This window comes from Haliotis rubra, unplaced genomic scaffold (assembly GCF_003918875.1).
Source record: "Haliotis rubra isolate DU_JTF1 unplaced genomic scaffold, ASM391887v1 Scf250, whole genome shotgun sequence".
Classification (NCBI taxonomy): domain Eukaryota; kingdom Metazoa; phylum Mollusca; class Gastropoda; order Lepetellida; family Haliotidae; genus Haliotis; species Haliotis rubra.
Window position 1 is genome coordinate 1,143,147 of NW_025766559.1, and position 26,431 is coordinate 1,169,577.

The 26,431-nt window shown below is 38.3% G+C and overlaps 1 protein-coding gene across 2 annotated transcripts; it reads right to left on the reverse strand.

The window, feature by feature from the left end:
- Window positions 1-391: 391 nt before the first annotated feature.
- On the reverse strand, window positions 392-24,956 carry LOC124279507 (spermine oxidase-like). Of its 2 annotated transcripts, XM_046715336.1 has the most exons (5): window positions 24,551-24,956; window positions 12,928-13,830; window positions 8,006-8,056; window positions 923-1,052; window positions 392-509 (listed from the first exon to the last, which is right to left on the reverse strand). In XM_046715336.1, the coding sequence occupies exons 1-4, from the start codon at window positions 24,726-24,728 to the stop codon at window positions 934-936; spliced, it is 1,251 nt and encodes a 416-aa protein (XP_046571292.1). In that variant the 5' UTR covers window positions 24,729-24,956; the 3' UTR covers window positions 392-509; window positions 923-933. The 2 variants fall into 2 exon arrangements, with proteins under 2 accessions (XP_046571292.1, XP_046571293.1); XM_046715337.1 differs by lacking the exon at window positions 8,006-8,056 and having other exon boundaries at window positions 24,551-24,954.
- Window positions 24,957-26,431: the final 1,475 nt, after the last annotated feature.

Sequence of the window (26,431 nt, forward strand, 5' to 3'; positions counted from 1 at the left end):
TGTTTATTAGTTTTCGAGTTAGATTGCAATTCATCGGTCCGCTTTTGAGCCAAACGGACTATACAATCAAGCATTGTAGGAGCATTGTTCACTGTGCCTCACTACAAACATGTAGGGCAGCAGTACCACTGACTGCATTGTAAACACTCACTTTAAACATGTAGAACAGGAGCATTGCTGATTGTGAGTGAGTGAGTATGGTTTTATGCCGCTTTTAGCAATTTTCCAGCAATATCACAACGGGGAACCCCAGAAATGGGCTTCACACATTGTACCCATGTAGGGAATTGAACCTGGGTCTTCAGCGTGATGAGCGAACACTTTAACCACTAGGCTACCCACTGCCCCTGCTGTTTGTGGTACAAAACTTCACTAACAAACAAGGACCTACCTTATCCATGCCTGGTGCTTGTAGTGGCTCCATGAGAGCATACAAGTCGCTCTGACAGGATCCGACAGCAACAAAGCTGTAGGAGCCACGGGTAAATGGATTGTTGCCCCACCTCGTTCTGACAAGAGACATACAATACATCTACATACTTCCAATCTATTCAAAACTGAATCAAAACTTACAATTTGTCCCTTGGTCTTAGTAATGCACAACACAAATATTGTTAAAACAGTTACATCCTTCTGACTGGCTTCTTATATTCTACATGGTGTTTAATAACAAAAACCAAGTTATAGTCAGTAATGGGAAGAATTTTAAGGATTTAAAGCTATTTGGGCTGTAGTTAAAAAATTGATAAGCATTCTTGAAAATAAGTGTAATGAAGAAATATGAAATACCAGACTGAAATCCGCAGGGATCCAGGCATTGACCTCCAGACTTTCCTGCTCAATTATTAACAAGGATCGTCCTATATCTTCTATGTAAAATACAAAGTACTTGTCATAAACAGTATTGCCAATGGCAACTCACCTGAGTACTCGCTAGGGCGGTGGAATGTCATCTTTCTTGAGGAACTTTTTCAGGGCATTGACACAGTCTTCCCCGATTTCCTCCTCAGTGAGGGATTCCATGAAGAGTGCCTCCTTCCCGGAGAGCCAGCCTGGAACATGCACGTCAACATAAACATACTGACACTTCAAAAGCAGAGGACAAATTGCAGAATTAACAAACACAAGCAGTCCTGTTGCATGCTTTCATTTAAAATGCCACAAATAAATACACTTATCACTATTGTACCATCAGTGACATAACCCTTTAGGGTCTCAGGTGGCTCAGACATGTAAGCCGTTGTAATTCGCTGTACAGAGTTGCACACCTGGGCCTTGTTTCACAAAGCTCTTATAAGCCTCGTAACTTTTCTCGTAGCATTCGTACGTCCTCTGTCATAGTATAGGAGGTACGAATGCTACGATGAAGACCTATTCTACCCTGATCTTCACGGGTCCATAGCGCTATGAATGCTTTGTGGATCGGGACCCAGAAATCTATGGTTGTGGGTTCGAATCCCAGTTCACCCCCTAATGTTTTATGGTTAATCACCACCGTACCTGTGGTCGGAGGGTTTCAAATTGGTAAATGTCTGAGATCTGCATGACTTAAGGACTCCCTTCCACGTTAACTAACAAACAGTGATATAACTGGAAGAGATCCCTACCAAACTACCAGTTGCATGACCACTAGACTAATGCTTAGTCTCTAAATATATATAATTTTGATAGTAACAAACAAACCCTTTTAAATTGAAAAGGAGCCCTAGGGAGACCAGGGATTCCTGAACCTGAGGGAATCTAGACTTGTTTCATTTAGTGCTTTAGCATTGTAGGGAAGACTAGGAAGTAGAGAAAATAATGTGGTTCAGGGACTGTGAGAGAGACTATATGACCACCAGCACTCAACGTGCTCAGTATAGTGCTCCATCAGATCTATGCCTCTGTTCACTGAAGTGTGACCAGGTCTGGAGAACATGCTAGAGCAGCCATTAAACAGAGTTTACAATACAACAAAGCGGAAATGGCCAAGAAAGAACCTGCAGAGCAATAATGCCACTTCCTGTTTTTCAGCTCCAGGCTTTTCAGGATTGTGGACAAGGAAAATATAAGCTGGACTCAAACTTCATGCAAAATGCAGGTGATCAGAAGGAAGCAGTTTTCAGTACCGACCTTTGACCTTGAGGCCAGGGTTAAAATATAATGTGTCTCTGTTTCTTTACAAAAATTATGTGTTACCAGGTTGCCATCTACCAAATGAAAAAGGTAGTTCAAAAGGAAAGGTGACTGGTTCTTCGTGATCATGAAGACTCTGACCAACTGTCTTCCCTTGTTGTCAACCTTAGGTTGAGTTCATCACTTCCACATACAGTCTATGAAATCTATCATTTCACAATAAAGGGCCAGTGGGGTAGCAAAGTGTTTAAAGCATTTGCACGTTACGCACGAAGACCCACATGGGTACAATGAGTGATGCCCATTTCTGGTGTCCCCTGCAGTGATATTGCAGAATTATTGCTAAAAGAGGCGTAAAAACTGAACCTTACTCACTCATTATACAACGTAATTCTTCCAACTCTTCTCATAGCCGGCAAGACTTGATTTTTCCTAATTTAGATTGTTTTGGTTTTGATGTCACGAAGACATGCTCCACAGCTTGGTGGAGGACTACTCTATAACTGGTTACTGAAATCAATGTCTGAATGTTTCCAGTTCTAACACATGTTTGTTGTTGTATGAAGTGGTCAGCAATATTCCAGCAATATCATCACACCAATATCATCATAATCAACTGGGACAGAAAAACTAGTGACTGATAATCTACTCCTGACAAATCATTATCATCATACTCATATCATTAACATGTTTAACCATCTGCTTGGAATTATTTGGGTAATGTAAAAGTGAGTTATGCCTTGCACGTTACCAGTTGCAGTCAAACCTGCACTAGTCGTAGTTCATATACAATTATGAACAATAATATGCATCTACGTATACTTATGTACATGTAAACATTTGCTGAGAAATAATGGGTAATGTAGAAATGACTTCAGTAGTATGAGAGGCCTTCAAACCTGTATTAGCTGTATTTCATACACAATACTATGTATCTATGCATACACGTACATGTTATCATCTACATATACTTATGCACATGTAAACATCTGCTGGGAAAAATAAAAACATAAATAATTACAAAATATAATTAACATGTTTAATGACAATGAGTGATATTTGGATTTTCTATCCCAATTTAGGTCTTTCAACAACATTAGTCAAGTTATTTCACTTGCAAATGTAATTTGAACAGCAGGTAGATATATTGAAGATTAGTTTTCAAATATAAAACATCTGTTTCATGAAAAACACTTTATAATGCGTACTTGGAGTAACAACTAAATACTGAACTTGATTATTGTTACATGACTAGTCATCAGTATGATCAGGGAAATGGAACTAAATTAAATATTTTCAGTTTTTATTTCAGCTAATGTATTCTATTCTTGCTGAACATATTCTCTGAGCCACATGCTGAGATACTAAAATGAGATGAATTAATAGGCTGGCGCCAAACAACATATGGTGGATATGATCACATGTAAATGAACAGATTAAATAACAAAGAAATATTAAGTACTTCATATAATGAATAGTCATGACAATGAGTCATTGCATGTGTGTGTGTGTCTATACATACTCATTCCTACTCTTGAAATATATGTATGTACGGATGCATGGATGGATGGATGGATGGATGGATGGATGTTTTATTTTGTTTTGTAACGATCTGTTAAGATCTCCCAGCATCAATTTCCAGAAAGATTTCAGCATGATCTTCCATGAATCAGTTCAGCATGATCTTCCAAGAATGGTTTCAGCATTATCTCCGATGAACGGTTTCAGCATTATCTCTGATGAACGGTTTCAGCATTATCTCTGATAAATGCTTTCAGCATTATCTACCATTAATGGTATCAGAACTATCTCCCATAAATGGTTTCAGCCTGATCTTCTAAATGAATGGGTTCAGTCTGTTATTCCATGAAAGATTTCAGTACAATTGTTCATAGTTTAAGAGATGACATAAAAAATGAACTTGCAAAAGGTATAATTTCTTAGGAATGTTAACAAGGCTGTATTACATTTGTATTGTTAACCTAAGTGTGCATATTGACTTGCAAGAGTAATGGTCAGTATTTCTCAGAAGTATTATTCTGTCAAGGCAAATGAATTCCTTGTGTAACTAGTATTCAGCTCAGAGAGTGTGCTGGTTTATGGTTAGTATCTATAAATTTAGCACTCCCCATCATCATCATCATCATCATCATCATCATCATCATCGACAGACATTCTCTTGTTTTGGGCATGTCATAGGTCACATTTACACTGAACTAGCATTCTCATCCACAGGTAAGCCATCCTTCAAATATATTGTCCTGACATAGACTCAGTACTGGTCATTCATTCTGAAGGGAGGGGGTGGCTGATTCTCACAATGGTTGCTGGTCTAACAACATTGAAAGAAAATACTGAAGAAAACACTTCCAAGCATTGGTATTCATGTTTACCATACCTGGACAAAACAACTAGTATTGACGAAGGATTTTTTGACAAAAACTGAACAGTAAACAGTGTGAGAACTCTCCACCCATCCATCCATCCTGAGTGAGTTGAGTTTTATGCTGCTTTTAGCAATATTCCAGCAGTATCATGGTGGTGGACCAGAAATGGGCTTCACACATTGTAAACATGTGGGGAATCGAACCCGTGTCTTTGGCGAGACGAGCGAACGCTTTCACCACTAGGCTACCCCACCGCCCCCATTCCCAACTCTTCGGCCTACTATCATGACCAGTTCACAATTGTTCTATGAATTCATAACTGTTTGTCAGAATTACTCCTGTTACATAAGCCAGAATATATATTACTACAGAAAAAATCAATTGAACTTGAAAGAGATTTTAGACACATGCTTACATCAAAAACAATACAAATTTCAACATGTTCAAACCAACCTTCCTGACATAACCTAACTTGGCAGCTTTGATATAGTTAACTCGTGTTAAGAGTTTTCACCTACTGTCTTTCTCAGAATTTATGACCCGCGAAGGTCCGGGTTAGAATATTGATCTTCAGTAACCAATGCCTGTCGTAAGAGGCGACTAATGGGATCGGTCGGTCAGACTCGCTGACTTGGTTGACACATCATTGGTTCCCAATTGCATATATCGATGCTCATGCTGTTGATCATGGGATTGTCTGGTCCTGACTCGATTATTTACAGACCGCCGCCATATAGGTGGACTCACTGAGTTTGGTTTTACGCCGCTTATAGCAATATTCCAGCAACATCACGGCAGGGGACACCAGAAATGGGCTTCACACATTGTACCCATGTGGGGATTTGAACTCGGGTCTTCGGCGTGACAAGCCAACGCTTTAACCACTAGGCTACCCCACCGCCCCCATGTAAGTGGAATATTGCTGAGTGTGGCGTAAAACTAAACTCACTCACTCACTCTTAGAATTTACATCTGTTTCTGTTACTACAAATTCTGACAGAACCAAAACATTACAGAATGATTTATCAGCCTACAAAGAACGTGCATCTAAGAGTCAATAAACATGCACAAGATTAATAACACCTGACAAACAAGAGTCATTTCTCAAGTAGAACACGAAGATGGCATCTGATATGAACCATGATGTTCAAGGACTATCTACAGCTCCAGAGAAGTGAGATGGAAAGTAGATGGGACTCCAACCATGAAAACCTGCCCTGAGCTATGAGTTTACATAACATGCTTCATTGAATGCCAGCCCACAAGGCAGCTGTTGAGGTCCTCTTGCAATATTCATGTACTAGACATAAAAAACATGGGTAACTGAAGATCAATTCTAACCCGGATCTTCACGGGTTTGAGGTGAAAGAAGGCCTGCAGGGATTTACATTGACTATCTGTTGTGTTTAGTTTTCAAAAACACATTCAGCAATATTTGAACTGTATGATGTAGATAACTGAATCTGGAGCAGACAATCCGGTGATTGAGACAACCATTAAAATGAGTATAATGACAGGTAGTATCGATCACTATATACAGATTGATAATCAGAGGTCAGTACCTGATCAATAATCGATTGTAATCGTAAACCCCACCAGAAGATTGTGCAAACGAAACACTCAACATGTTATAACACGATGAAGACAATCTTGGATACTTTCAGTTGGGTAATCCATGTAGGGTATATATTGCAGTTTGACTACATCTGTTGTTCTGAGATTGATCGACTGACTGATTATTTGATCAATCGCTCCAACACTAATGACAGACTATCAACCAGTCACCAAATAAGCCACATAATCTATGAAGATGCCTCTTGCATACAGCATTGGGTAGAGGCGACCTGTTCCAAACTGGAGTCCTTGTGAAGGGACTCTCAGTTCAAGGGACTCTCAGTAGTGATTTTGGGGGGATATCATATATGATACACAAGGGTCCCAGGGGGACAATTGTACCAATAACAAATGAAACATAATGTATCTGTGAAGGGAAAACTCTGCAGATGAAGTAAAGAAACATGTCATGAAAAGGAACACATAACGTATACGACTTTCTATAGTCATTTTCAATTTTCTTTTAGGATGTAGTTTATTGGTGCAATATTGTGTATCTGGTAAATCTCTACATTAGTGGAGGGGCTGACATATGAATCATTCTCAGGAACAGAAAATTACTCATGCCGAATCATTTCAATTTATGGTAGGAATCCAAAGGTTTAGTAATTTCAGGATTTCAGAGCAGTTCTCGTTCGTAATCAGTATTCTTGCAGGGAAACTTTCCAAGTTAATTTCTGTTGCTGACACAGGGAAAACTGAAAATATGACTGTTCATCTCAATATTTACATCAACACATGATTTGCGGCAACTTCACAAGGAGCAAATTTCAAATTTCTTAAATGAAAAACAGCACTTATAATATTCACTTCATTCAACATGTACAGTTTACATGATCATGGAAAAAATAAACTCAAACAGAATTGAGAGTGAGTAGCAGAATATTACTTCTCGCGTCATGTCATGACATTTGCCTTTTCATGTCATCACAACCAGGAACTGCCTCTTCAGCAATATTATCATTTTTTCAAACTTGTCTCATAGCATATTATACAGGTGTTTTAAACATCTTGTCTACCATGTTTTCCGCCTACATTCCAATGATTTCCCTGAGGCAGAACACCCTTTGAAACACATACTTCGTGTTTACATGTATATTCTCTGCAAAAGTGATTTCTGTAACAGGTGCAAGTGCAATGATAGGATAGTGTGGTAGAAGCATGGCAGAACATGGAAGGGATTGGATACTGAAGCACATCAACGCATGGCCAAAACAAAATAAGCATGATATTTCAATCATGTTCTTGAGGCCTGCTCTTCAAGTTTTGGAATCTAGGAAGCCCAGATAGTCAGTTCAAGCTTTGTTAAGGTCACCTGATTGAAAGATTTATGTGAAAATCTAATAATTTATTTTGATCTAAGATAGTAAGAATCAAAACAAGTTATACAAGAAATAGGAAAAAGTCACAAATTGCAAGTTATCCAGATACACTATATTCCAGGATATTACACATTATTAAACATGGCCATCATCCAGACAAAAGAAAACCTTGTCTGACAATGGCGAACTCCTTGTCTTTTCACAAGGGACAACTTCCTGAAGCATATACACTTAGTGGAACTACTTCATGAATAGCAAACAAGTCTAAATATGTAAACAGCAGCATATATTGACTTACAATGGCATCGCACAAGCTTATTGACAATGAACTGGTTGACAAATTTGACTAGCTTGGTTTTGTCCTGTTTGGGCAGATCTGCATCAAACCATCACGATGTTCCATATGGTTGTACAGGAATATATTGATCATGTAGAAAAATGCTAATGACTACTTGAGAATGACAATAATGATGGTGAATTTGATTGAATGTTTGCAGTGGAACAAGGGTGTTGATTGGCAGTTTGTGGTCTTGGTTGCTGGGCAAAAAGCTAAAATGGTGAACATACCCATGATAAAGAATCTGTTTGTCTCTATTCGTCCTAATTCGTTGTCACTTTCTGAGAAGAAAAAAATCAATTAAATCCGTTTCCAGTTGATGCTTTTCAACAAGGAAAATATGGTCAAGGAACCAGAAAGATAAATATAAACCGTATCAACAATTTCTGATATACAACATATGCACACATTATAATCCAGTTTCTGTACTCGTTGGAATTTTTAATGATCTTGATAAATTTATGATTTCAAATTTGATCATGATAATGGTCACGGAAACTTCTTTAAGACAAAAAAATGTTAAATAACATTAAACAGTGTTCATTCAACATGTTGAGATTGATGAGAATACGAGCAGGACACTGCAACATCAATTTCACAAAACTTATTACCTACATGCAACAGTTAGATATATAGTTTCCAGAACGAGAAAATTCATACCACAAACATAAAATGCACTATAAACATTACATCTCCAATTGTCAGTGCTGGGCTTCACACTATAAAATGTACCCATCTCCAATGTCAGTGCTGGGCTTCAATCGAACCCGGATCCTTGGCGTGATGAGCAACGCTTTAACCACTAGACTACCCCAACGATCCTAGTGGGCAAGCTCTGTCCCACTACATACCTCTGTCATTAACAAAGACCTTTAAGATTTCACTGTGAAGTGCTTTACTGCACAGCTTCAAAGGAACATCTAAGTATGTGCCCACTTCATTAGCTGGTATATTAATCAGGGTAGCTGATTGGCTGTGCAATTTGCTTAGGTATAATTGCCACATATTGGACAATCAGCGATGGGAGGCAAATGTTTCTGAGTTTTAATTCTGATTTACTTCAAATAGCAAGCCAAACAAATTCCGACAGCTAACCATGCCAATGACAGCTCTGGCATCTTTCTGAACCAGCTCTCGCTTTGTTTCAAGAACAACTGTTGCTATCATTTCTACCTTGAACCTACCCCGTTCATTCACAAAACCCTGCAATACTGTCACTTATGGTGCCAAAGACAAGCCTAAATGTTTTTGCATACTGAATGAACACTGTAATCAAAACAGGAATGGAACCTGATTTGCCTTATTTTTAATCATAACATGAAATTTCCTTTTAAACATACCAAAAGTTATCTATTGAAAAGCACGGCAATAGTTTGCCTTAATATTTCTAGTAAACTATTAAGACTACCAGTAAATAGCATCTACAAAAAATGATAAACAGCTCTTTTCTAGAAGCTGGTGGAAAAATAATGCTGAAACAAAAACTCTAATAGTCTAACAAAGATCTAATAGTCACATTTACCTCTAAAAGCAAATTTGACCAGCATTATTGAATTTGACCATATAGACTGGTCAGTGTAAGCGACTTGAGACTAATAGAGAGGCCCATTGCTCTCATCTGTTTGAAATAATCCTTAAAGTTTATCCAACAGTCGCATGCATATTCATGATGGACATGATGATCCCTACATCACTTGCAACACAAAATCATTCCAAGTATTTTCCAAATTAACGATTTCTGGAATCAATGATGACCTACCTGATTGAAAATGTGAAACTAGATTAGCTAAGTGACATTAAATGATGTTGAAGATGATCAACAGATTGTGATGAATCTTAATATTTCTGATTTGGCTGACCAATCTATGTCTCTGTATATCAAATTAAAATCTTTATCTGATACTATACTTCTCTGTGAGCAGATCTGACCACCGCTCCTTAGCAGATCACATCAGGTGAACTTTTGAATTAGTCAATGGTTTCCAAATTCTCTGTATGTGTGAGTGAACAGCTGGTCTGATTACTGTTTGTCAAAATCAAATTTGCACAGCCAGTTCCGAATATGAATATCAAGGATGTGAAATTACATGGTGGATATTTAATACATCCATAGTCTGCAAGTGTCTGCACTCAAAAGGGAGTACCAGAGAAACATATGACTACTTTGTGGGTTATATTTGTAGAAATCAAACTTCAAAATTTCTAAATGGAAAAGGAATGAAGCCAAATCATCTGAGAAAGGTGACACCTGAGTGGCTCAAGAATGTGTTCTTCGTTTAGACAGGGCAGTCAAAGTTCACTTAGGGTTCACCTGGAACTGCCTTCTGGGGAAGGGTTGTCAGTCTTCACAAAGAGTGGTATTGTATGTCCTATTGAAGCCTGTCTTCACAGACAAGTACAAGGAGTGAGGGTAGGGAAACAGTGGCCTTGTACAACATCACATCACAGACCATAATAGGATACACACAGATCTGTGTTGACATGGTAGACATGTTGGCAAATCTCTGACAGCACACATAGCAATATAAGGTCATCTGAGCAAAACAAAGTGCAAAAGTCAGCAAGATCAGCGTGCAAGGCAGTGAATTAAGAGTAATTCTGTGTTCAAGACATTCAATTCAATCAGTCATTGTCTTTGAATCATGGTGGCACTGTATTTGTCAAGAGAACTGAATTGAAATGTAACAGAACTTTGGAGTCACTTGCTTGATCCTGTCCTTTGGCATCACTTTAAATAGTTTAACTTTCAATATCGGCTTTCCAGACTAGTATTCTACTAGACTTGGGTTTTGACTAGTGGTTTTAGTTAAGTCTGGTTTGAGCTACCTCTCTCTCTACTCACTAAATCTACATTATAACTAGTGTTGGGAATCGGAAACCAAACCCACTATCGATTATCGGAGGATTGTGGTGAACGATTATCGATTATAATCATAATATATACATTTTTAATGAAATCACCAATTTGAAGGGTTTTTCACCAGGTTTTTTCTAATAAATGTTTCTTATATCTAATACTATCATGCAATGAAATGCATGCATAACAATAAAAGTAGTTAAAATTTTACAATGCGCTTAGCTTTACGCTGTTGAGCGCATGTTTGTTCGTGAATATTCATCAAATTTAATCGCTAGTTTACTTCATTCAAGTGTGTTAAACAAAAACAACAAAATTCCAATTAATCCAAAATATGTTTTTCTACAATCGATAATCATTTTTAATCCTTCTTTCGATCGGTTTTCGATTATTTTCGATCATCGGAACACCACTAAATATAACTGTCATCAGATGAAATATTCAGGACAAGTAAGAGTAGAGGACTGATATTGCTCAGTAAATGTTTAAATTCATAAAAAGTTCATTCTTCAATCTTAACTGAAGACTAATCCATTCATCATGTTCAGCCTTTCTTTTTCATAAGTTGTAGGGCGGTGGGGTAGCCTGTGGTTAAAGCGCTATACAATCAATCAAATACATGTTTTTCTGTTCCCCCACTGAATAAATTGCTAAAGAAACAAGGGTCAGTCAGTCATTTGTATGAGTAGAATCATCAAATACATGTTTAGTTGGCTGAATAAACACAGACAAGGGGCATTTTGAATCATGAGTCATTTATGAATCATGTTGGTTTAAGAAGATGACGCTTAATCATATTTTCATTACATCAAACTTGTCTAAGTAAAAATTCTTTGGAATCTGTTTACCAGAAACTAGCCTTCTGGCATAATTTTGAGTTCTAGCATGCCCTTAATCTTCCAGATTAGGCTGCCTTGATCATGTGGAGATCAAAAGCAAATTTAGTAGACTTCAGATTACAACTAGTGGCTTTGCATCACAGCACTAAAATAGTGCAACAGAAACTGCCCAAATGTGTTAGTGTATTCTGAGCATCCATGAGGCAAATGAGTGTTTATTGAAAGACTATGACGTAAAATCATCAGAGGATGAAGAGCTTTGATTTGTCATATTTTGTTTGTACAGAAGCAGCAACAACCCATTCTCCAAGTCTTCACTGAAACCAGTGAGATGAGTGATTAGAAGCAAAATGAAGGACAGTGAAGAACGTGGTTATCATCAAATAGAGGACTGAGCTGATCAGCAGAACAGATGGTTTAGTATAAGTAAACATATTGTTGCCTCCATGCAGCCCTGGGTGATGTACTGTCACACATGTGGTACACAAGGGATTCATACAATGAATTCCATTGATACAATTTATGGATCCATTTTACCAATCTGTGCGGAATTATACAAGCTTAGGGACTGCCTCCTCATCTTTAGGACAGAAACTAAGTGAAGTTTTCAATAATCCCAGAAAAACTTCACACAGGTTTTCAATAAGTGAGTGAGATTGGTACAACTCTGCTTAAACAGTATTGCACGAGGATGGGCGAAGCCCCAACTGATACTGTTGACTGATAAACATTTACCATTTTGATGAAAACAAGCACCTATCTAATTAGTGCAATCTGCCATTCGAACACACAATAACAGGTTTCTAGCATGTCTCAAGTGATGCAACTCTGCTTGCCAAATTGTGGCACCTTTGGTGGCTGGGCTGGGCTGGGCTACATTTACCCCCATTTGAAGAGGGGTAAGTATCTTTGTCCCAAATTCCCCAACACCTACAGACAGTAAATGTACTAGATTTCGACACAACTCAATGATTGAGCCCTGGTTACATTGGTAATAGCATAATCACCTACCAATTAGATGCAATTACTAATTAGTTAAATCTATAGTATGGCGTTGTAAGACAATAATCAGAACTCCCTGTAGCATGTGAAAGGAGATACAGATTGGCTGATTGCCCAATTTTCTAACTGTCTGTGCCAAAAGACTTTGCTTTCATTATAAAAAATATAACTGGTACTCTTCTATTGGCAACATTTTCGCAGATTTTGTTGTTAATATGAGGACAGTCATAAGCTGAGACAACAAGACACAAAGAAGTTTACTAGAAAAAGGCCGTCAATATTGTTGCAGACTGCTATCCGTGTATCCTGTATTTACCTTTCTTCAACCATGGAATACACCAAATAAGCAAAGCATAAAGGACAACAGCAGTACACCATGGTACAAGCAATGCTGGACTCTACAGAAAGCAGGAGCTGAAATTCTAAAAGGGAAATCCACTTGATTTATACTTACCCACAAGAATGTTTTCATGAACCACCTCGAAGGAATATATTTTGCGGTACCATGTTTTCCGTAATTCTCGCATTGGGTCTTTTAACTTATCCCAGAGAAGCTCTATCCTAAAGACATCGTCATCCACAATGGGTTTATCGAACTCCAGAATCACCTTGTCCACTATTCCAAAGCCTAGATTGTCAATAGCATGCAGCTTTTCCTCCGTCAAAGAAGGGTTGAACATCCTATCACATGCTGCTTTTAGTACACCTAGCGACACAGTGGAAATAACATGATTTGCATAGAACTTTTCACCATTTTCACATTCAACACACACCTCCCCGCGTGACTTATCCTGCATGTCCCAATGCACAGTCTTTACAGGGGTGTTGAGGAGGATGTTTTCTTTGGGGATATTTTTCTTGAGGATTTCAAGCACAGTTTCAAATCCAGGAGGAATAGTGTAATGGATGCCAGGGAGTTCTTCATAACACCCAAACTCTCCCAGCGATACTTCCTCCAAGCGGTCACACCCACTGATGCAGCACTCCAGCAAAGTCCTCTGGTTGAATATTGATTCCCGCACAAGTCTGTCTCCATTGGAGTATTTGTTGAGCTTTTCTTGAAACTCACGATCCAGGAATGCACCCACACTATCATTCTCCTCCGGGGTGGGCATGTTGGATTGGAAGTAGTCCTCACACTGCTGGATAAGCATTCCGTAGGTGAAGTCCACTTCCTTGACCATCTTCTCGTTGATCATCTCTCCGTCCTCACTGTAGAACAGGTCTCTGCGACGAAGACTCTTGTCTTTGTTGCGGAGCTGCAGGAGATGGTTCTGGTCTGCTATCTGATAGATGGGATTCCGCTCAATCCCATGGATCCAGTTGGCACCAAGTTCTGCCTTGTGTCCATCTTCACCTGGAATAATGGAAGACCTTGTTATCAAAACGGCACAATAACTCTACATTTTCTTCCTTCCAGGAAATTCTTGAAGATAACTGCAGAAACGGAACATGTCAAAGGGTCACAACAGAATATTTCAGGGTCCTACCAAATGAAACAAAGGTTAATGATCAGCACTTAATTAATAATTACCATTACCTAATCCAAATACTAGACTCTACAGAAAAATGGCATATTCAGAAACTTTATACCACATACTTAGTATCATTGCAAACTAAGCATAAAATCAAAGTGATGGACATAGTGTTCTAAGATGCAAATTTAGGGGGTCTCTAGATTCAAATTCAATAAAATGATAGAAATCTGTAAGCAATCCCCTTAATTTCAAAAACTGATATGAGTCATTCAAATTACATAACAAACTATGATGTTCTTGACGAGTATAACTGACACATATAAAAGACAATAGGCATGTTGAGTAGAAATTAATCTGAAAATTCATTTTAAAATTATTTATTGATATTCATAATGTCAACATACAAAACACACTGTTTTAAATATTACAAACTCCACGAGTTGGGTTTAACATCTGGCAAACTGGCCAAACTAGTGATAATTTCATTCCCTGCTTAATCATGTCAGAACTATACTTCTTCACTGCAGCAATGATTCACTCCAACACTTGGCAATTTCTAACCACAGACGAACTTAATTCCAGGCAAGTAGAGGCCGAGGGCATGTGGTACTAGCCAGCTGTTCTGTTGCGATATCTCCCCTTATCTACTGCAGACACATGTTACATTTTCTGTCTGCATGTGGGGGGGCCAGGAATCTGCAACACTGGAGCCATCCACTCATTCTCCAGTATCGGCCAAGTGTACTACGTTATTTAAAGTACATCTCAACTTTAAACTTGTGAGTAACAAGTGCTGCTGGCTGGATGACATTCTACAAAAAATACATCTTAGCTCACAGCATTTATCTTAGACATAAGCACGGAGTCTAATTTAATCATATGAACAGGCATTCCTCTTGCAGTTGCCATCTGATACATAAATACTTTGGCGCTACTCTTAGTCTAAGCAACATACATAAATGCATCATATTACAATGCATAGTTATCAAGTCGGTGCCAAGAGTCTACATAATCAGACTAGTACCTGGGGATTATTTTCAATAGGCTGTGCAATATGTAGATCTTACTAGACTGAGGAGTTTTTACTGAACTCAGACTATGGACCAGATACTACAATTGCAGACTGGTCACAATAGGTACCTTCAATTAACTTACATCAACCAGTCTGTGCAGGTTGTGCATGTAGACAAACAGCTGTATTTTCAGGAAAAAGACTAGTCCTATATTATGAACAGCAACCTTTTCCACACTGAGTATATACTTACTAACTATACTTACAAAACTCTTAGCAACATTTTCAGAGTATCTTAGTTTCACTATTTAGTAGTAGCTCTTATTAAGTGAGCTTGTAAGACCAAACAGAATTGTACAACAATCAGGTTTCTGAATACTGGTTAGCAGACCAATAGCTTTTAACTGTCCTCAAACATTTTGCGATGTCTACATGAAAAAGGATTAGAAAACATCCACTTGCATAGGATCAGCATCTCTTGAAATCTGAACTCTGTAGATTACAGCTTTCCACTTCACTTCAACATTTCAACTAGACACCTTGAATACAGTAATATGTACACACGTGAATGTACTTTCACTTCCATTTTAAATGTGGACTTTGTAAGCAACATGTGTATGTGAGGGGTTAAAAGTTAAAATATCTCAAATCAGACCCTGCACCAAACTACATACTTCCTGTATCAGTCATTAAAGGTTGAGCATGAGTAAATGCTAACAGAGAAATTGGCTGTAATTCAGGTCGAAATAGATCATGGCCGACAAGTGTGTGATTCTGTCTGATCAGAGCAACCTTCATCTTCATCCTGTTTCAACATGGCGGCACAGTATAGTGCAGAAATCAATTCCTCATGACTACAAAGGCCCAGGTTTGATTCCCAACATGGGTTCAGTTTGCAAAGTCTTTTTTTGTATACGAACATAATATTGGCGGACATTTTCGCAAAGTGACATAAAATCACTCAACTCGATGTGGGTCTTCAATGTTCAGTCTTGAATACAAAACATCACAAATGACAAATGAAACAGAATTGCAGTTCATATACTTGAGACAACAGCTGCACAAATTCATGCTAAAATGTTATTATATATCCCCAAACTGATGCATCATTAATTTTTTCACGTCAGTACTATATTGATACAATTACATAAAACTAAATAAACTACATGTATTTGCTTCCTTGTACATGTATGAGAGTGAGTGAGAGTTATGCAGCTTTTAACAATATTCCAGCAATATCATGGCAAGGGACACCAGAAATGGGCTTCACACATTGTACCCATGTGGGGAATTGAACCAGGGCCTTCTGCGTGACGAGCGAACACTTTAACCACACGGCTACCCCACTGCCCCACCATCAATGGACAATAGGAAGGCAGAAAATTTTATTTTAGAATTAAAATCGACCAAGTTTATATTTAGAACTAACTTTGCACCTATGTAAGCAATTTTTTATCCATACACCCACACAGACTAATTAAATATTTTATTGATCCACATATGTATACTAAAATTTCCAATCAATGACAGCTGTACTGGAGTTCTTCCATCATGTTCCTGTTGAATGGACAGTTAGTCCTGATTTGAATTTCTCTTTCACTTGGATTACTGTACATGTGCTAAGTTACTGGGAGTGGCTGCCCAGTGCTGATAGCTTGGCTCACATTCTGCTCAACAGATAACACTGTAAGGAGGTCTTACAACAAGATACCAGCCAAGATTACACACGCAATCATTGCCAAGGGGGGCTGGGGAATACACATTTTCTTGTCTGTAACTTGAAAGATGATACAGAGGCAGGGGATGGTGTAAACTAAACATAGTTCACCCCCTTAAGTCAACAGAGGTGCGTACACTCACGGGACAAAAACCCTCCTTAAATTTAAAAAATCATTAAGATCATGGGGCTATTGCTACCATTTTCTTTGTTACAATGCACCCTGTACGGGAGCATTTCTGGGTAGTGTGTATGGCTCTGTTGAGTAAAAATTGTGAATAATCGTAACAATAAATATCATGATTATGATGTGTTTTTGTTTATAGTTTCCAAGTTACTGGCCTATCTGACACTCTTCCAAAACAGAAGTCAAGTAACATTCTGTTTGGTCTAGTGATGTAATCTTATAATCGTTCAAATAGTCAAAATCTTCTGAAAATGATCCAAAATGTTATCATGGTTATATTCAGGTTAGTCGGCTAAACAGTTGGTGACACAGACTGTCGGCCTTGTGACTGACATTATTGCTAGGATTTTTAACTGAACACCTAAAGCTGTCTTCGTACATATTTTGAAAATATCACTGAAGGCATCTTTTCACAGCATTGAAGTATTGTTCCATATAGGCAAGCTGTTAAAACATTATGACATTATCAATTTGCCCCAAAGATATTCTCAACAATAACACAGGGTAGATTGCCTCTGGCGACAACCTAACCTTTCACTGGAACGTGTGAATGTTTTCAGTGGAGACTCACATCATGAGAACCCATAATCTCTAAAATAACAATTTGGATAGAAACAAACAATTCCAAATTAATGAAAATGAACCCCATGGACGATTAATCAATCTGTTGAAAATCATGACATGCTTCATTGGGCTATAGCAATACAAGAAGATGGAAGGAAAAATAACATGGAGACTATAGGACCAGTATTGGATTCAGATGCCCAATTCTCAACACCTTTGAAAAGACTTTTGAAAGCATAGCTTGATTTAAGGAACTTGACTTAGCTTGCACCAGGTGCATGTCGACATTAAAAGCTAGTTGCCCCGAAGAAAAACAGTTGCATTGTTGAAACAGAGATGATTAAACTGGTCTGAATAAATACGGTATATCTCTGATGACTGTCATGATTTTACATACATGACACAAATCTGCATGCACTTAGGTTGATGAAGTTAAGCCTAAGAAAACATGACAAACTACATGTACCACAGTGATTAGAGAAGTAGTATGGTACATAAAGCTTAGGAATACTGCAAGTGTTCAAACATTGTTGTTGTGTGTGAAAGCAAATGTTTGTCAAACACAAACTTGAAAACAATACAAATTCACTAGGTGATGGATACATAAACATTATGTTGCATATTTCAATAACAGGTTGTACTGGCACGTTTTCACAGTAAAATTAACCTGGAAAGAATGTATTGACAACAAAAAGACAAGTCCACCTAAGCAATGTGTGTCGAAAGCGATCATAACGTACCTTAGCAGGCAAGCCAGACACATAATATACAAGCATTAGTGCCTTTGTGTGATCATGCAGCAACTTAGAAATAAGGATATATGTTAAGAATGTAAGCTGACGTTCACAATAAACAGGTGAAATTGGTATTGTAATTCTTACCAGCTATGGATTGTACACATATTTTAGGGCGTACTAGAATTTTTATGTCGCTGACTAAAATTGTACATCAAAGCTAGGTCAGGGGTGGAAATAACTTTAAAATTGCTAGTGTACTCCAGTACAGTGGCACATGTAAAGTCACTTGCCCTGATAATTTTTCCACTGTACTGTCCGTTTTCTTGTTGATTTTTTAAATAAACAACATAATTAACATTGGAAAGTCAACTGGACACCGGTACAGTGTGATATACAAATTTGCTTGCCGACAGAAAAAAACCACTGGACTCGGACATCGTGCAATGGGTTATTTCCACCCCTGCTAGGTGTTACTGTATTCACGTACCTAATTCTAGGAGACCTGTACTGGTAATGTAACCCTTGTCAAGTAACGTTTCCCTTGTCAACTCCCTACACTACGACCACACTAGATTGACACTTAGTCAAAGAAATAAACTTATCTTATTTACAAACAATATGTAAATGGAGACCTGGACAGGCCTTAGATTCCAACTGTGTCGATCTGGACATGTAGACTTGAGTTGGGCTCATATCAAACTTATTCTCCAGTGTCTGGGTGGGATACAATTACAACCAGTCTTAAATAAGGAAGATGCCAGCTTTGTGGCAGGTCATTTTGTCTTCTCATGAATAAATGAGTTTCTAACCCTGACATTATCTTTACATGACATCATTATTACCCCTCATGGTGCTATGTTTCTGGTTTCAGGCTGAGCAGGTTTCACTTGGGACTTTTTCACATAACTTTTCATTCATGGAAAAGATGACAGTGTTGGAAACTTAGGCAGATACTTTTCTCATTACTTATAATTTAATTGAGGAAAACCAGAAACATTTTAACTTTAAACATTTTGTTTGGTGAGTGAGTGAGTGAGTGAGTGAGTGAGTGAGTGAGTGAGTGAGGAGTGAGTGGAGTTTTGAGTGAGGAGTGAGGAGGAGTGAGGAGTGAGCACTGTTTCACCAATATCATTGCCGGGAGTGAGTGAGAGTTGTTTAGTTTCATGCATTGTGTCCATCAGCAATATCAATCCGGGGCCCCACACTTGTGCTTCACACATTGTGTCCATGTGGGTAATCGAACCATGGGTCTTCAGTGAGACGAGCGAACGCTTTAACCACTAGGCTACCCCACCGCCCAAACATTTTGTTATGGCAAACACCATGATTTTGAAGTGGAACACTGATGACCAAAACATTGCACATCAGATTGCGTAAACCATTGCTTGCACAACAACTGCCCCCACAGTGGACCGATCCTCATCCTATTGGTGTGTCTGCTCCAAGCCTGGGATCACCCAAATATTGATGAATGAGGTCAACGTAATAGCTGAGATGTTGCTGACTAACACAGAAAACCTCTTCCATTTACACCCTCGTCCCACTGCAAGCTGCCATATCCCTCCGGTCAATAAATGGCTGCCATGGCTGAAGTTCAAACAACAACTGGCAAGATCACTCAAGTTACTGGCATAGATTTGCTTACAGTTACACTGCTATAAGCACTGCAGTCAGCTGAGTCTGATGACTTCAGCTGGATATTTGGGGAGTTACAATCCTACACTCCTATAAAGCACAAAAAGAACACCCAGATGTTACATATGTCTGCAGTTAATCTATCATGCTAAGAGATGAAAAAGACTTTTGAACACAAGCTCTGCAAGTTACATCATATTTCGTACAGGCAGTGTTAATTTTAGAAGGAAGCACCTTGAAACTGTTCAAAACTGAAAGGAGTCTGGAGCTCATGAGCTTTCTCCAATAGCACTTGAATCTAGAACAACCATATTCTTAACTTAAATGTGGGGGTTATGACATAGCGGACTCATAACTGTCAGACTCTCAAACACTGAGATACATATACCACTATTCACTGGGTACACAAGCAGAACAAAATATTCACCAATCAGTCATTCACCTTTGTCATAAACTTAACTGAACGACTACAAAAGTGAAAATTATTTAGCACATGAACAACTGTTTTTGCTGCAGTCAGCAATTTCACAACCTACTGGATCAGATTAGCCTGTCATTATCTGGACACAGCAGTGCTTGACAGCATGGGCAATTACCCATCGGCCTCGATTGACGCAATGTCAAACACCACACAGAGAGTAGAGGATTCTACAACGATCACTGGTTGTACTAATCTATCAGGGAAAGAAACCTTTCAAAATTTCCCACTAGACCACAGGACCAGTGACTGGACAATAATTAGTGGTCCTGTCTGTACTTCACTGGTCCAAAATAACATTCATAGATTTACTTAATTATCAATACAAAATTCACTGGCCACTAGGATCCACTGCAAACTTATCATTTAGTGGTCCTGATGAATTTTTACTAGTCAGGGACCACAGGACCAGCATAAACTTTGCACACTGATCTATGCATTCATAAAATATAGCTAGGAGGACAGACTGCTTTCAACACTAACAGGCCTATCTGTAAAAGCATCTCCTGTTACTTTTTATCAGCAAAAGCCTCACAATCAATAATTGTGAACATAAATATAATCATGAATCTTTTAAAAATCATCTGATTGTATATTAACAAGTTTAATACAAATACAGAGTTTAACAGCAGCATATTTTAAACAATACAATTCTGCAATAAATTGACTACTAAGAGATAAATTGACTACTGAGAGATAATTCTGGTCTCCAATCATCCATGTAATTAATTTGCAAACTACATACACTTATCTCAAAATGATGGTGCAGCAGCGATATTTGCCCAGCTGCTTACCAGCGTATTATGTTTGTGGTTGTATGACAATATTCAGACAGCCAGGATTTGTTTAAAAAATGCATCCATCTGCCGAAACCATTATCCTTTCAAGGCGAACAAGAAAATTCCACCATGTTTATAATGAACATGATGAATAGCTGTCAACATAAAGTAGCCATTTGTGTTGAATAAAATGGCAGCTGATCTCCAATTGTTTTGAGAAAGGCTGAAGAAAGGTGGGGGAGGGTACTATTTGCTGATGGGAGAGGGTTCAAGGCTTTCCTTGTGGGCTTGCAGCCATGGAGGCTATTTTCATAATCTGCCCTCTGAAGCTTTGTGCTGTATTGTTTGCACTGGCTGTGTCAGACTGACCTCTGACTGACCTGACAATGACCACAGAAGTGAGAACAGGCGAACTGAAATCTAATACTTGAACACTTCCATGTCTAACTTCCTTGTACAGTGGAAAATTATTGGATATGGATTGAGTGTGGAGTCCAAATGGTGAGACTTTGCTTCAGCACAAGACACTGCACACTGGCAAAATCACAAGCTGACGATGCATGGTCTAGATTGACTGGCACTGAAGGTTCACGACTCACTGTCGGCTCGGGTACTACAGATGTGTACTCTAGCCAAAATCAGAATACAGAAACGTACCCTACGACAAGTCCATTCCACATTGTGTCGTTCTTTGATCTGAATTGTCACAATGTTGCATCGGTAATTGTCACAATGTTGCATTTAATGTAACATAAATATTTTCCTAATATAAGACATTGGTTAATAAGCTCTAAACCAGCCAGCATACAAACAATAACAATGGAAATAACTCATTGCGTCCGAGTCCAGTGTTTTTTCTGTCATGTATATCACACTGTATCGGTGTCCAGTTGACTTTCCAATGTTAATTATGTTGTTTATCCAAACAAGTTCAGGGCAAGTGATTTTACATGTGCCATGTCCTGGTACAACGTTTCAAAGGCTCTAGTCTTCCCGATTTCTGTTTAAGTAATCTTCATGAATCTATCTACACAGCAGAGATATTTTCATGGGGCAGTGGGGTAGCCTAATATTGCTGGAAGACCAGGGTTCGATTCCCCACATGGGTACAACGGGAAGCGGGCCATGATAAATCCATACTCACTCACTTACTATATTTTCATTTGTACATTACCAGTGTCTGTACCAAAAACACACAAATAGTGAAATACTATCAAAAATGTAATAGTTTCATCAACATACAAACTATATCAATCCCAAATCAGATTAACTTGTTTGGTCTTAAATAGCAAAGCTAAGTGTACTGGGCAGCAAATGTACCTGCAATCCAAACTTTGAAATCGGAATTAAAATATAGTAACCGATTCACAGTGGCCTCATATCAATCATCATAGCTTGCCATAAATGTTTACTTCTATACTCAAGACAAGGTGTCACATATATCCTATTTGTTTACAAATAATAACAAAGTTTTTGAAGTGTTTTTGAAATCCCATGTCCAAAAGTTCAAATGGAAACATTTCCAACTGGTCACAAAACATCTAGCTCATCAATCAATGACACTCAGTGTCAGAAACTACCTCCACCACAATCAAATAACTGGCACAGTGTTCACAACTCATAGTTGAAGTCAAACTGTAAATCATAACAAAAAGTATAGTACTAAACCAGCCATGTGACTTTTGTTCTAGTACCGTTTAGGTTCCCAAATCACATATCTTGCCTGTTCAAGTGTTGAGTAAAAGTCTTCCATTTTCTTGTGTGAATGTGTTGACAAAAGAAAACATCCAATTCCTAGAAAGTCGCATGGTAATTAACAACAAATCAATGTCAATGTTTTCTTGCTGTTAAATGCATGTGAAGAGTGAGTGAGTGAGTTTAGTTTTACGCCGCACTCAGCAATATTCCACCTATATGGCGGTGGTCTGTAAATAATCGAATCTGGACCAGACAATCCAGTTATCAACAACATGAGCATCACTCTGCGCAATTGGGAACCGATGACATGTGTCAACCAAGTCAGCGAGCCCGACCACCCGATCTGTTGGTTGCCTCTTACGACAAGCATGGGTTACTGAAGGCCAATATTCTAACCCGGATTCTTCACGGGTCCATGTGAAAAATGAATGAGTATCAGGCTTCATCTCCAATGACAGAATGTTTTAACATCTAATAAATAATCTCTTGCCTATAAATACTGTTCTTTTAACCCTTCAACTGTGGTTAAAATTCAAATAATTGAATGATAATGTAATCCCTGATATAAACCATTAGCACCTGAATAAACACTGCAACAAACATCTTTGAGTGGCAACAAACAGCAGCAATCAAAACATCTTTAAGTAGAGTATTGCTCAATCACCTGACCTGCCACTGTGAGTTGACCCAGTAGTAGGTGGGGGAGGGTTTCTTTGTATATTGGGATGGGCTTAAGCTGGGTGGGGTTGGATTTCATCCATTACACCTGCTAAATGACTAATTACTTCACATAAGATCATGTTCATCAGGATTTCTTATAGATATTTATATATCTAGTATTATCTACCCACTACACTGAATAAACTCTGTCGCTACTACAACCAGCCCAGTTATTTGTTATGGTAATACGATCCATACCTTATACTAGACAAAGCAGGACACATCAAACCTTAGTACGGTAAGACTTCCGCCCGTATCCACCCTAGATTTTAACAATAAAGAAACATGTCTTTGAGTGGCATTTCTAGAAGTTGAATGTGTCTTTCAGAATGTTTAGATACAATTAAAGAAACATGTTAATACTCATCCTTATCCAGATTTTGAATATATATTCAGGTGATATGATTTACAAGAATGAAATTTAAGGGGTATATGGGCGGAAGTCTTTAAATAAGTTTGATCCATAAATGAAGCTGATCACATTCTCAAACTTGGCTACATTAAAACCACCACAGGAAACTACACACAACAAAGGAACCTTCTATTCGATAGGCTTATCCATGTGAAAAAGCATATGAACCAGTTTGATTTCAAATCAGCTGATTGACAAAGAAGCCTTCAGAGACCGATCGAATGTTTGTTCTGTATGGCAGACCGAAGGTTGAGGATGTTTGGGGCCATTGAGTGCAATTGACTAAAAAGTAAAAACCATGAGTTATTCAACAATGGACGACTTTGCAGTGTTGATCCCCCACACGGTGGTATTTCCCCAATAATGTGGCGAACGTTTGGATCTAAATATAAACCAGCGAGCGCCCTTGTCCGTCCTTCACCTCAAGTTTGACAGCCAAGTCCCGTGGCAAGCCAGACAGAACTCCCGTTGTTCAGTCAACACACGGTAAACAAATATCTGTCCTTACCGATACGTCACTTATATCCATGTCGTCTTTAAAGAACATTATAGGAACATATTGCGAAAATCAAACAGGGCCTATTATGAATTACGGAAATCACTATCACGCGGCAATCCCATGAATACTTTTTCGTAAGCTTTTCACACGTAACCACTTACCAACATTTACACTCCAAATTCTTCCTCCCGTGCGATTAGACGCTTCAAGAATTTTGAAATTTTTGAAACCCTTTCTTGATAGGTACTCTCCGGCTGCTATTCCTGATATGCCACTTCCTATGACTATGATCTTTGGGTCGGAATCCCACTTTTTGTTAGACTTCTCTTCCTCATCCATGGTTCCTGGTATCAGCTGACCCCGGCGACGGACTTGAATGAAAACGGTGCAGAGGGACAAACAACGTTATAAATAATATCCTAATCACAACGATATCAAAGTATATTTGTAGTCTTTTGTGACTGATTAACAACACTCGTCCTGTAAAACTCTTCAATGGTCATGGGCTCCACATTCATGTTGCTTGTGTCTCGGGAAATGCGGTCATCTGGCAGTCTCACGGAACATTAATACGCCTGCGTGCTGACGTCACTACCACTATATGCTATTATCCACACTGCGTATAATCATGCCTGAAATGACGAGTGGCTTCAGACAGACGTCCATAGATAATCGTTATTTAATATACTAATTTCATGACTAATCAACCACGACTGTACAGCGTAAGGTGTTGTAAGATAGATTTGTACCACGAACACTTGCTTTACATGTATGTGTAAATGGTGGGTTAAAATGAAATAATTTGATAAATAGATGTACACATTCACATGGTCTAAATATTTTTTCTTGTACATGTGTGTCGAGAACATATGTTCTAAAAACATATACTGTCTACTTATCTATGAAGAAGTCCTATTTCAGTTTTACCCGAAAGGTACTTTAAACACTGCCAGATGCAACATTTGAAGCTAAACGGAGTATTGTGACGCCTTTTACTTCAGTCTCTTTACAGCAGACGTCAAATAAGGCGTCAGTTGAAATAACTTAATGTAACTAGTTGTTCCTCTACTAGTACACCGCACCTCAAGCGAAGCTTGTGGCCGTGCTTCCACTAGAAGAAGTTCAAGGATTTGTAGCCTAAATCAGAGAGGTCATGTGTCGTTCTAGTTACTAGATTAAGGTTATGCGAACAATTTTTGTTTAATTCATTCATTCTTGACATTAGTAGAAACGGTAAGATTCTGTCAGAGGAATATGTAAGTCTTAGGTCAAAGGTTAGAAACTTATTTGCGTCGTCTGCTTGAGTTCAGACTGGCTTTGCTGTCAAGCTATCATGCGTTTATGATCTGCGTTTCAGTTTTATTAGTCTATTTGAAATTAGATATTATTTTTAAGTTTACACACAAGGCGATATTTTAGTCCCGCGTTATCCCTATTTTGATGCAGACCGATCAGAAGGTAAAAATGTGCAACTCACCGAATCCTACATCTTTGACACCAAGATCTGCAACAGTTTGAGGAAACAGTCTGTCGGCGGCGGAAATCTCTTCGCAATAACACGGTGACAGAGACTCTTTGTTTCTGGATAGACCGATCTGTGGACTCATAACCTTTTGGTATCGAAGTATGTTATATATATATATATATATATATATATAAGAAGATATAGATCTAGTACCCACTGAATCAATATATTTCCTCTATTAATATATCATAATAAAGAATGAATTCCCCAAACGTTAACGAGTACTGTAGGTGTATGACGAGAATTATCCGATTAACAAACTGTTTACGAGTACGAGATGATTTACCAATGACAGCTAGGATCTACTGTGATAGAAACTGTAACATTCGTTATTTGGACCAGACTTGACCATAGACTAACATTTAAACAAATGTTAGTCATCAGGTATTTTTCCTATAAGCTATTTGTGCACACGGGTTTATCTTGGATTCCAAACAGTGCCCAAGGCGGCCAAACTGTGAAAAAAAATCATTATATCGTTCAAATTTAATTTTAACGTATCTGTTTTCGTAAATAA

Coding starts and splice junctions, on each gene's coding strand:
- LOC124279507 (XM_046715336.1), bottom strand. CDS start 24,728: ATGGATGAGGAAGAGAAGTCTAACAAAAAGTGGGATTCCGACCCAAAG. Junction 8,057..12,927: donor TCATGAAAACATTCTTGTGG/GTAAGTATAAAT, acceptor TTTTCTTCTCAG/AAAGTGACAACGAATTAGGA. Junction 1,053..8,005: donor AAACAGATTCTTTATCATGG/GTATGTTCACCA, acceptor TGCATGTTCCAG/GCTGGCTCTCCGGGAAGGAG.